General features: G+C 36.5%; 1 protein-coding gene and 1 long non-coding RNA gene across 6 annotated transcripts in view; one reads left to right on the top strand and one right to left on the bottom strand.

Moving 5' to 3' along the window:
• Positions 1-3,497, bottom strand: part of LOC129060426 (uncharacterized) — a 113,521-nt gene extending 110,024 nt beyond the window's left edge. For both annotated transcript variants that reach the window (XR_008527132.1, XR_008527131.1), the window contains exons 1-2: positions 3,433-3,497; positions 1,578-1,763 (exon numbers count right to left, since the gene is read on the bottom strand). This is a non-coding gene — a long non-coding RNA (uncharacterized LOC129060426). The remainder of the gene's footprint in view (positions 1-1,577; positions 1,764-3,432) is intronic.
• ZNF804B (zinc finger protein 804B) overlaps positions 2,790-12,891 on the top strand; it is a 593,565-nt gene continuing 583,463 nt past the window's right edge. For 2 of the 4 annotated variants that reach the window (XR_008527129.2, XR_008527128.1), the window contains exons 1-3: positions 2,848-3,640; positions 6,401-6,459; positions 10,986-11,052. Coding sequence is in view for 1 of the 4 variants with exons in the window: in XM_024250053.2 (XP_024105821.2) it covers positions 3,067-3,174 (108 nt within the window). In the remaining 3 variants the exon portion in view is untranslated. Of the gene's footprint in view, positions 3,641-6,400; positions 6,460-10,985; positions 11,053-12,891 lie in introns of all 4 variants that reach the window. The other 2 variants (XR_008527130.2, XM_024250053.2) reach the window with 2 other exon arrangements.

Below are 12,891 nucleotides of genomic sequence, written 5' to 3'. Positions count from 1 at the left end.
CATCTTTCTTTTCTTTCTTTTATTTACATTTGGTGAGCCACATCTAAAATATATGCTAGCAAAAATGGGGAGATGTGAAATATGATGACACCACACTGATAGATATCAGTCACAATCTAGCAAGGAAAAGAAGGAAGTTGCTTTCATTTTCTGTTTGTTTTTAGAATTATTCTTAAAACTAGATAAATGTGATAGATGTGCCAACTTTTTGCCTCAATATTTTAAGATGAATGGCAAAAATTAGAAAGAAAAGGACAACCTAATGTTTAAAATATGGCAAATGAACAAATTCTGTATTATCCATTTCTAAAGGAAAAATTCTTTGAAATTTAAAAATTTTTAAGAAATTCAGCAAAATTACCGTAGTCTTTGAAACATTACTATAAAAAGTAGATTATTTTGTTTCCTCTGGGAAAAACTCAAATAGACACAGTGTAATGGTTTAATGAAAAGAATGTCAGGATAGCTAACAAGTACTTTGAATAAGATATAAAACAGAATAGTGTGTTTGAATTTTATATTTTGATTACTCTTATCCATCCTTTCATTTTATAAAAATATGGCTGATTCATAAAGATAATTAAGCAGTATTAGGAAGTATATTTGCTCAATGAAGAAGACATAGTACCCTTGGGCTGTTATTTACAGAAATGACATCATTCATCTTTCTAATCCATTCTAAGTTGCTTATGCCTTGGTCCTCAATGCTGTTTGCTACCTACATTTATTTATCCAGAGTAAAATAGTAGCTATCAACTGAGCCACACTATCTTCTTTAAAAATTCCACTTTATTCATTTTTTGGTCAATATTTCACCTATTTTTGAAGTTTTACTATTTGCAAATACATTGTTTTCTTTGTATAAAATATATCTAATGTCTATACATGAGTAATATTACTTGTTCTCAGCTTCAGGAAACACTTTACAGCTGTAAGTTGAATAAACACTGTGTTGTTAAACACACCATTGATGTGGTGTTAAATACATCAATAGAAAGGAAAAGATGGATCTGTTGCATCTACTGCCACTGCTCTATAAATTTATTTTTATTTCAAAAGTTCTTACCAACAATTTATTTAAAATAAACAATTCCTAAAAGATTTACATTGCACTATCCCAGTTTCAGTAATTTTTATTCTGAAGGTTTGCAAGGAATTGGCATTTTTACCTTATATACTCAGAAGCTTTGCAAACACTTTAAAAGACTATATAAAACCTTTAAAATGAGAAGTACATCTATGTATTTTTTAAATAAAATATTAAGGATATTAAGCCATTGTAATGATGTAAACAAAAAGTCAAGCTTTTATTGGGTAGTTACAAAAGTTATAATTAGATTCTTTTTTGTTCCTTTTTTGCTTAAAAATTTTATGAGTTGCCTGAATAGGAAAAATTAAATTAACAGTTTTTTTTTTCTTTTAACCTGTTTCTGCTTTTGTGTCAATGTCAACCGGGATGCGAATGGGGCATTGTGGGAGACAGGAGAGGACAATACTGGGGAGAATACTCAGCGCATTGGCGGTAACCTTTCAATTCCAGCGCTGAAGCAACAGACTGAGAGGAGGTGAACCTTTACCTTCTCCCAGGCACAGACAAGGCGAGGTGAGGCAGAGATGGATTTCAGAACCCCATTAAGCAACCGCGGGGTGGAGGAGTGCAGGGTGTCTCCAAACCCTGGGAGGGCTATCTTCTCCTTTCAGAGCACATTTCTGCATAGGTCTTTTTATTCTCAGTGCAGCTCGCTCCCTGGTGGCTTAAATTACTGTAAACGAAATAACGTCCGTTAAAAACCACTTCTGAGGGGGGTGATTGTTGGGGATTTTGAAAGCACAGAGGTCTTATGCAGACCAAAAATATGTGCCTGTGCCTCATTAAAGATACAGAAAGGCTTGTAAGTGAATCTTCATAACTCTGGGTATGTGCATGTATATGCACATATACGTATGCATGTCTCGTTTCTATACCTTATATAAGTTTTCTGCCCAAAACTTTCCTCGTCCGTGCGTTCCCTATCGTGGCGCATCTAATCTGTCTGCCCTATTTGTGGCTGCACAGCTCATTCTTGCAGCCGGCTGGGGAGCTGTTGCTTCTGCCAACGCCGCCGTCAGCCAGAGGGCTGAAGAAAAGCTGAAGGCCAGCAGGCAACGAAAGAGTAAAGAAAACGCTCTCCTCCTGCCCATCTCCTCCACCACGGCCTCCTCAGTCCTCCCAGGTGACTCCCAAACACAGTAGAAAGTTGGCTCAGAGATAGGGCAGAAGAACCTGGGGGCTGGGCGGCTGAGGCCGGGAGGCGGGAGAGGCGGGTCCCGCAGCCCCGAGAGCCCCACGCGGCCGCCGCGGCAGCTGTCACCTCCTGGCCTCGCCCCACAGCACACCTGAGCCTTCTGGGCAGCCCCGAGCCCACAGCTCCCAGCAGCGGCGCTAACTGCCCTCCTGAAGCACAGGTCGCCGCGTCCCCAACTCCCTGTCCTCACCCCGGCCCGCCCGTCGCCTCCTCCGCCCTCTCCCGACTGCAGCGGGGACAGCGCTTTGGCGCTCCCAAGAACTCCCCGCCACTATCCCTACAAAGGCAGCGGCGGCGGCGGCGGCTGCTGCTGGATCCCGGCACTGCAGCCCGCAGCCCAGGACGCCCCCGGCCGGACGATGGATACCCGCGCCTGAGCATCCCCCGGGCAGGCGCCAGGCGCGAAGGCAGGGGGCGGGAGGAAAGGGGCGGGGGAATTCCTGATTCCCTGGCGGACCCTGGAAGTTGTCCTTAAATAAATATATCGCTGGCCCGCGGTTGAGCAGCCACCTCGTCAGAGCAGCATGTGGACTGGCTCGCCGGGTCCCCTCCGTGCTCTGTGCTGTCGCCGCCGCCGCCTCTGTGAGAGCAGCAGCTGTCGGCAGCAGGAGCCCCGCACGGGGCGCGGAGCAGGGACGCGCTGCCGCCGCCTTCCCCTGCGTCCTGCTGGCCGCGTCTTCTCGGGAGGTGGTAGTCGCTGTTGCCGCTGAGAAACCCGCCCGCTTTCCACGGCTGGTCGCCTGGTGAGGAGTTGAGACTCTGCGCCTCAGCCCGGACCCACATGGCTTGTTACCTGGTCATCAGTTCGAGACATCTCAGCAATGGGCACTACCGGGGCATTAAAGGAGTCTTCAGGGGACCCCTCTGCAAGAACGGATCTCCCTCTCCGGTAATGTGCGCACGCACACACATACATGCACAAACGCTCCAACTCAACACAAACAAAAAGATATTGAGAGATAGTATCCTGATACAATGAGTAGGTGGTGGACATCTTAAACGTAAACCTTATCCATAGGTATGGAGATACATCGTGTCCATTTATACAATTTATTGACAGACTGTGACACAGAGAGGGGTGTGTATTTACATGTGTATTTTCAATCCAGTCAGTAGGATCTATAGTGCTACGGATGTAAATACTTACTGAATGCAGTTAACTGCAGGGCTCTGAAGGTAGCTCCTCTGTGCTATGTCAACTTATGAATCTGCTGATTTGGGCAGTGTAGAAAGTTTGAGTGGTACGTTATAATGTGCTTTTGTGAAGTCATCAGTTGAGATTAGTTTAATAATGCTACTGTAACTTTATGAGAAAAACTCAAAGATTTTCCCTCAAATCATTGGCAAAAGGAAAGGTATAGGTAGTGAAAACCTGATTATATCTAATGCTCAACTATGCACATTCTTTAGGGGGAAGTAAAATAATTCTTTATGGAAATCTGAGTTGGATAATTTATTGTATAATATACAAATATATTAACATGCAATTAGCGTGATTACTTTTTAACTTAGTATTCAATTTAGTTACTATTCAATTTATTCACATTCTTTTTATAAAATAATTTCATCCAGATAATATGAGTTAAATACATTATTAATTCACTTCTTGGTACATTCTATTATGTTTTAAGGCTCCAAATGTGTTTCAAGAAAATGTGTGTGAATGTGTATGTGTGTGTAATTTATATATATATATATATATATATATATATTAGTTTTGGGCTACTAATGACTAAGTATCTAAACTTAAAGACCAACTTTTGAGGTTTCACATAAAAAACAGTATTTAAGTCTGTATGATATCAAGAGGGAAAACTGAAATTGCCCAATTTTAATTTTCTTATGTTTGATATTTTCCATCATGGTTTAATGCTTCATTAGCATGAATTATTCAAAACTGCAACATGTTATAAAAACCTTTGATTATTAATAAATGCTATATGTAATTTACATGAGACATCTAAGATCAGAAAGTACAGGTGCCCAGAGATATCACTAGGATTCCTCATGACAAACTATTCCTTCACATGCTTTTATGTACTATAAAAAGTGGGTTGTTGCAACTGCTCCCCCCAACAACTGTATACAGTACTGAGTCAGAACTGTTATATGGAAAATACTGTTTGTATAAGTACTTAACAATTAAACTCACAGGGTTAGCAGGCACTTGCAGAATTCTAGTTGAATAAAGCCCACATTCAGTCCCTCTAAGTAGCAGGTCTGAATCTTTCCCATTTCTAAAGATTCTCAGAATTGGAGTTCCTGCAGTCTCAGCAAACCACTTTAATGTTTAACAACTCACAGTGCCAGGAGAATCTTTCTTACAGTCAACTTAAATCCTTTAAATTCTTCTTTAAGTCCATTTCATCTAGAAAACAAACAATGTTCTGCCTTTCTCATAGGTGTTATTTTTCAATGCTTTGGTAATCTCCGTGCCTGTCTCGATTGCCCTCCTTTTGGTTATGGAAAACTAAATTGGGTAGTGCATTGTACTGTTTGTGCCTTAAGACTTCTCAGTATAAAGGGAGAATTGCTTCATAATCTTACATGGTTTAGTTGTATTCAAGTTGGTTAGACTATGGTGTTCATCTTCCCAAATCTGTAGGGCTTGCAGAAGAATTTCTGTTACATGGTCAAAAAGTGTCCTTTCTATCCCACTTTGGTCAGTCATCTCCCAAGAGCCTGACTGACACTATAGAGACTGGATGTGTGAATGTGGATGGGAGAAGACAGCCCATTGACCACATGGCTGTGCTGGTTGACCAGGGTTCACCAGGTACTCCCCACTCTCAGGGCACTATTTTTATTCACTGCTGGGCTGGTTTTTACTAAAGTACAAATTAATTTACTTTGTTATCTAGGATCTATACTTTGACTCACTGGAAGGTTCGCTCCAATATTTATTTACACATTTGGATGTACTTAAATTACATATGCATCATTTAAAAATATCTAAATTAAATGGTATATGTACTTTCTCAACACTATTTGGTTTACTTGGTCTTCTTTTACATTTTATTATGGAATTTGCATGGCTTTTTCAATATTTGAATAGTTTCTCATGTGAGCTGGTCACTGTGTGAAAATTTGTGTTTATTCATTCTCTGTCATTGGCTGGTGGTTGAGATGAGTCTTCCAATGAGTTGAGGTCCTCTTCCCATTACATAACACTTAGCCTTTCTCCCTAAGGTGAAATGGATCACTACCTTCCGGACCTTAGACCCTTACACACTTGAAAACTTTCCTGATCTAGATAAATGTGTGTTTGCCTTCCTTATTAATTAATTGCAAAATATGAAACTGTAAACTGAGGTTATAGATCTTTTTTTAATTCAGCAGTACACATTCCCCAGTTATTTTCAGGTTGACATAACTTTATTGATTTTTTTCCTTTAGTATAAATGTTAAACTCAGAGATCCATAAAATATATTCATCTATTTAAAAAAAAACATAGCTACTCCGACATTTTTTTTTCAAATTTAGTGCCAGGAATGACCTAAAATTGACCTCTACATCAATGACTTTAATTATTTCCACTCACTGAAACTCAGTTTATTTAGTATAGAGATATTCTTAGTTGACTTAACTAACTTTCACTAAGATTTCCAATACTTCAACTTTGGTCTTTGCCCTTTTTATCCAAGTGTCTCTCCTATTACTTTTGCTCCACATTTTTCTGTTTTATTAGAACAGTTTGCATGTAGAACATGGTCTTAATATTCAATAAAACAATTATTGGTTAAGACTACTTTCTACCTCTGCTACAAGAAGGAGAAAGCTACAATCCCTTTTTGACATAATAAGGATTTCTTCTTTTGTAGTTCTGATATTATGGATATCTGATATCTGGATATTATGGATAAAACATTTCACTTTCCTATAGACATAATTCTTCAATTATATAGATAAAGTAGTTGTGTACATTTATGTTCAAATCACATGTCTGTAAAATCTGAACATGCAATATTAAGCTAAAAGTAAAAAAGAATGATTATATTTATTTCAAAGGATTTCATTTAGAAAACATGTTGAATCATTATATGGAATTGTTGTAATAAATTCTTAATGAGTTATTCGAGAAATAAAGCATTTTACCCCCAAACAATTTTTGCAGATCAGTAAACTGAAAATCCCAGAGTGAAATTCAGCTTCTATCTTCAAAGTGAAAACATGGTAATGTCTTTTATCTATTGCATCTCTCTTCTTTTTAGAGACTGTGTGTGAAAAAATAGCACACTGCTTTTTAAACCTAATTAAAATGTGAATAATTGAGTGGAGATAGTTTATACTACTTTAAATCCAGGTATATATTAAAGAAAGTAAAAGAAAAGAAAAATGAGAGAGGATTTTATGGTGCTTAATGATAAAGGTCTCTATTTTTAGAAATTGTGCATTTTCTAAACTCTACCACAATTTATACCTATCCCCGACTCAATCTAAACTCTAAAATAATATGACTACATGATGACTTTAAAAATCATTATGAGATACACATATATACATTATAGATAGAAAAATAGATAGATAGATAGATACACATTGCTATCTGTGCTCAAGCCAAAGAAATTTTTTATATATTATATTATACAGTGTTCTACCATCAAATATATTAATGGTAAACTTTGTTTTAATAATTGGGAGCACTTAGGGGACCCAGAAAGCCAGTCCACATGGGCTGCTCTGAAAAGGTGGCTGCTAAATTTAATAATTAAATTTAATAACTTAATCAATAATTAAGCTATTCATTGAGAACATAGTCTATAGATGAATTCAGTGTTCATGAACTTCTAAGTTCTATCACCATGTTTGAATTCAATAAAACAAATATCTTCTATGTAACAAGAAAAATATATTTGACTTGATTTTTAGTTATGTAATCTAAAATAGCATCTCAAGTTTATATTCGAATGTAGTGTGGTTAATAGTGAGACTATCATTCGGGATACCTGTTGATTACATGCTAATAATAATGGTAGATATATATTTTATCTGTGGTACATATTTAGCTTATTATTACTCTTTTGAAGTTTAGATAAGGTTATATTTCTTAAGAAGTGCTTATTCCTGGGGGCACCATAGTTAGACATCCTGGAATATCTTTTTCTGGGAATGCCTATTGTCTTAATGCGTTGGGTATAAAGGAAATTTTGGGGATTGTCATCAAAGTAAAAAATCAGGGTTGCTGGATGTTTTATGTTGTCTCATCTTAAGTTATATAGCTGATTAAATTGGCTAATAGGAGGGTGTGGAATATAAATAAACAAGCATTTTAAATGGACCAAAAATCTTCTACAAAATTCCCTTGATAAATTACAAATGTATACCTATAAATGAAAGAAGTTCTAGAAGAGATGAACTACCTTGAAGGTGCATCCATCCAGAGAACTTCTTAAATGAGGAAATGAGTGCAGTTAAACCCTTGTCCTTTTTTTTCTAATGCCTATAATATCTGATTGTGTATATTTTCATTGTGCCTAAAAAATACACATAAAAGACATTCAAAATTACTGTTAAAGTGATGCACTTTTCAAGTGCTATATATAATTATGAAGACATGCCCTCCTGTAGAGAAGTCACCTGCATCCTCTTCTTGAATTCATGAATACATAATACTGCCTTTCATGTTGGAACTTTCAGATGTTTTCAATAAAGATGAATTAGTTACAATTCTTGTAATACATGTTCTCTTTTTTATGTCAAGTATCATATAAAGCAACCTCCTTTCTTCTCATTGCCTTTACAACCATTTCTTCTTTCCCCTAACTGATTTCAGAAACTTTGTAGTTAGCACCTATGCTAGTTGGTACTTTCCAGAACCTAAACAAATTTGTGTTTATTTGACTTCAGAAAATTTCCATAGTAAGAAGACTTAAATAGGTATTTGAGCGCTATAATTTTGGCTTTTATTAGATTACACTACATTTATTTTGTAATTAAAATTAGAGGGCTCATATACCTTGATTAGTTTCTTTTAGATATATGACTAAGATGAACTCTCTATTTTAGGTTTCTGCTCCATAATTTGGAACTAAAATAAAAATGAAACATTTTGGTATCATGGGTAGGCTAAATGTGCATGGCATTTAACATAGAACTTAACTATTTGTGACTTAAAAGAAAACATAATGTTAGTTGTAACTGTGAAATTTTTGCTGTATAAAGCGTATGCACTAAAATACATATTTTTATGTGTTAAGTAATAACAGAGCTTGAAATGCCAGTTGGTTTTAGGCTGTGTTGGAAGCAGAGAGCAAGAAGAATAATACATATTTCAAATAACTATCAAGTGCCTTTCAGTGTGAAGTTGATTTTTTCAAAATACACATTGTCATAATTCTTTGGTATATATGAACATATTTTGTATAAAATATTTTGAATAAAAACTGAAATAAAAATGCTACTTTGCTTGAAAATGCCTTTGGGTTATAACAAATGTAGTTTTTCATAAAAATTCAAGTAGCCCTTATAAAATGACAGCTGAAAAAGCCTTTCGTAGATTGATTTTACAAATCAGGTTTACTTAGAGAATAAGATCTGGAGAGAGAAATTAAATATTTGATATGTTTTCAAGAAAAAGTGTAGTTATAGTGATAATAGCGATATACCAATTCCCAAGTTACATAGTCTGTCTTGTTTTGGAAGTACTTACTAAACTTGGAAGGAAATTCTGGAAAAATAAATTACTTTCTACCTTAGACAGCATTTTCAGTTGTAGCTAAGACACTCTAAACTTAATTGAAGATAAAAAATACAAAAGAGTATTATGGTGTTTAAATTGGTGAAGGACCTGTAATCCCAGCACTTTGGGAGGCTGAGGTGTGAGGATCCCTTGAAGCTAGAGCTTGAAGCCAGCTATTCTAGTCCAGGTTGGGCAACAAAGCAAGACCCCATTTCTATAAAAGAAAAAAATTAGCTGGGCTCGGTGGCTCATGCCTATAGTCGTAGTCACTTGGAAGGCTGAGGAAGGAGGATAACTTGAGCCCAGGAGCTGGAGGCTGCAGTGAACCATAAAAAGGCCACTTCACTGCAGCCCCCAGGCAACAAAGGGGAACCTTGTCTCAAAAATAAATAAATAAACCAGAAAAGGGGGTTTTGATTTGCTTTTTAAAATATTCACTAATGATATTAATTTTCCTGAGATGACACTGAGATAACATGTATTCAACTAATCTCTTAGTTCATTCAAATTTGATATCTAAATTCTAAACATATACTTCTGAAGAACTGATAATACATTTTTCTCTTCACGGAAGAGGATAACCATATAGTTGAATCATTTTCTTTTCTTCTTTGGCTGGGAGGAAGAGACAAATCTGTGGCTTAGCAAGGGGATAGGAATTGATGTTGGCCTTAAAAGCAACATGATATACCCATCTCTGCTCATCTCCTATTCCTAGTCCTGCTCTTATTCTATTTCCAATGACTCTCGTTATTTTTACATTTATATTTTGCTGTTTTAACGTATAAAGTTTCTTTCAGATGACTTAGATCTGTTGTGAAAACAAGTTGGGTTGTAAATCAATAATAAAATATTGAATATCCAAATTAAGGATGCTACTCAGGATTTTGTACTGGACAGCAATGAGAATGATTCATAGAGATTATTCAGTTTGTTCATTTCTAGCAAGTATAATTAGGACTGCCAGTTTTCTTTTTTCTTTGACAATTGGCAATTTCCTTTTGGCAAATTTTATTTCACTTTTGTGTGGGTGTAAGAGGCAGAATATAGCTTATTTTGAAATGGATATTGCCAGTTTTTTCTTTTCTTAAACAATCTTCTTCCTCTCTATTCTTCTTGCCATCAATCCTTATTCATTTCATTCACATAATTATCAAGTTTTTCAATATCTTTTTTGGTTCACACATAAATGTTGGCATATACTTCTAACTCCAGAGATACTAGCCCTCGCAAATGGTAAGAACTACTCTATTCTGTACGCTCTTTCACCCAACCTTACAAGTTTCTCCCCTGTTCACCATCCACACATAACTTTCATCTTTAGTTTAGAATTTACAGCTTTCCCCATATCTCCATTCAGAACCCACCTACCAGTGTTCTTCCCCTGCCCTTCTTCCCACAGCTATTACTCAGCACTTCACTTGTCCTGTGTACTTCTCAGCACCAGACGAATACAGTCAGCTTCCCCTCTTTCCACTCACATATGTCCCTTTCAGTTCTTTATTTTGCTGTGAATAATTATGTTCTCTAACGTCTTCCTTGGCAAGCAAAGGCTATATGCATTTTCTTTTTGTGAATGAAATAAATGCCATATTCTAAACAAAAATGGCCATGGGGCCTCTTTTTTTAAATGACAGGGAGGATAGAGGCATGCCTTAAATTAGACTTGTCCTATTCATTTGCTTCATCTGATATGACAGGAAGAGGCATGGAGGTGGCCATATTAGTTGCATTCCCATTATCTAAAAATGTTCAAAATCCTTGAATAATATTTTAAGGTAGGTGCATGATCCAGCCTTCACCTACATTTTCAGCTTTCACTGTGTATTAGTCCACACGATTCTACTATTGTCCACTTATATTGAAGAGTTCTTGACTATGACATGTTCACAGACCTTTCTGCCATTGCAGACGCTGTTCTCTCTGCCCAAAAAATTTTTTACCCTTCATCTGTTGGGCCATATCTTGTATATTCTTACAGACTTAACTAAGGAGTTCAGTCCTGCATTTCCTTTCACAGGTCAAGTGCATCTCATAGCCTGCCATTACATCCATCAATTGCCATCACATCCATTGAAATCCTTGGGGTAAGTCTGCTGTCATCCTTATGTCTACAAAGCTTCTGCTTTATTTTATTCAATAAATGTCTGTATAATGAATGAATGGATGTGTGAATAAAAATGAATGATGAACAATATATTATTAGATTCTTCATCATTCAGGACAGTCCCACTGATACATTTGACAATAGTGTAGCTGGTATGAGGAATATTGGAAATTTCCATCTAGTCATTGACTTTAATGTTTATCTTATGATTTAAAAATCACTTAAACTTATTGAATTACTGTGAATACCTCTTACGCAATTTCACTGCAAGAAGCCTCCAGAAAATTCGGGCTAGCTCTACAGTTTAGCTGTATATTTATATTGAAATTAGTGAAATTTAAGGAAATCTTAAGTATATATTTAGGCATTAAGAACATTAACTCACAAATATTCGGCCAGGCGCAGTGGCTCACGCCTTTAATCCTAGCACTTTGGGAGGTCCAGGTGGGCAGATTGCCTGGGCTCAGGAGTTTGAGATCAACCTGGGCAAGATGGCGAAACCCATCTCTACTAAAAATACAAAAAGTTAGCTGGGCATGGTGGCATGAGCCTGTAATTCCAGCTACTCAGGAGGCTGAGGCCGGAGAATCGCTTGAAACTGGGAGGCAGAAGTTGCAGTGAGCTGAGATAGCACCACTGCACTCCAGCCTGGGTGACAGAGTGAGACTCTGTCTCAGAAAACAAACAAACAAAACTTACAAATATTGATTTTTATGTGTTCAGTTTCTATGATATATTATACCTAAATGTATTTCTCTCTTTGGGTATTACTTTTGGCCACTGATAGCGGGACAAAATTACATGAGGATCAAAAATGAAGGCCCTGGAGTTAAACCGCCTATTTTCGAATTCTAGTTTTGCCATTGACTAGTAATTTTATAACTTCTCTTAACTTCAGTTTTAACTTCTTCACAGTGGGAAACAATGGTTCCTAATATGGTGTTTTGAGCCTAGTGCTTGACATTCATTGAGTATTCAGTAAACATTAACAATGATTATTACTCAGATTGTGTGTGTTGATATGTGTGCATGCATATATACACCTGATGTTGTAGTGGGAGAAAACTTCCAACAAGTTTTATCAAACTCCAATTGGGATAATTTTCCTTGTCTTAGTTAATTTAATGATTTCAATAGAAAATAAATAGATTTCAATGGAAATGTAATTAGTATAAATATGTTCCCTTTTGTCCTGGTGGTAGGTCCACAAAGATGATTTTTCTATAGAGAATTTTTTCCCCAGTTAGAATTTTTTAGAATGCAGACTATTCTACTGATGGATTAAGTGGTCACTGTTTTCATGGCAATGTTTATCACTTTAAGATCTACCAAGATCATTTGGTCAATTGCTTTAGGTATAATTTAGTGTCTCCTATCAATCCAAATTGCAGAGTGCTTTATTCTATGTAGCATTTCAGAACATCTTTTGCTGAAGGCCACAAGAAACTGAAGACTGGTGTATATAAGTTGATGTAATTCGTACATGAGTTAGTTAAGCCATATTTTTTCATTGGTGGCATATTTAACAGCTTCTGATAAATGAGTTACAAGTTAGGAATTTGATCATTTCTTTTCTATTTAGGAGTTTATAGGAGGTACATAAGAAGAAGGAAAAATAGTGTTTTTAAATCTTTTTCTTTTTTTTGAAAGAGAGACAATAATTCCCTGACCAACGACAACTGCAGCCTTTGAGATAGCAACATCCTGGAAAAGCCACAGGGTGGTTGCTGCAGAATTGTTAAGAATCTCCAATTGCCTGAATTTATCAGTCCCATACTTTTCAGCAGGGTTTTGTTAGCAATTGTCCCTTCTCGGATCA

The sequence above is a fragment of the Pongo abelii genome, chromosome 6 (genome assembly GCF_028885655.2).
Source record: "Pongo abelii isolate AG06213 chromosome 6, NHGRI_mPonAbe1-v2.0_pri, whole genome shotgun sequence".
Taxonomy (NCBI): Eukaryota; Metazoa; Chordata; class Mammalia; order Primates; family Hominidae; genus Pongo; species Pongo abelii.
The sequence above is the reverse complement of the archived record's forward strand: the minus strand, read 5'-3'. Positions and strand labels throughout refer to the sequence as shown.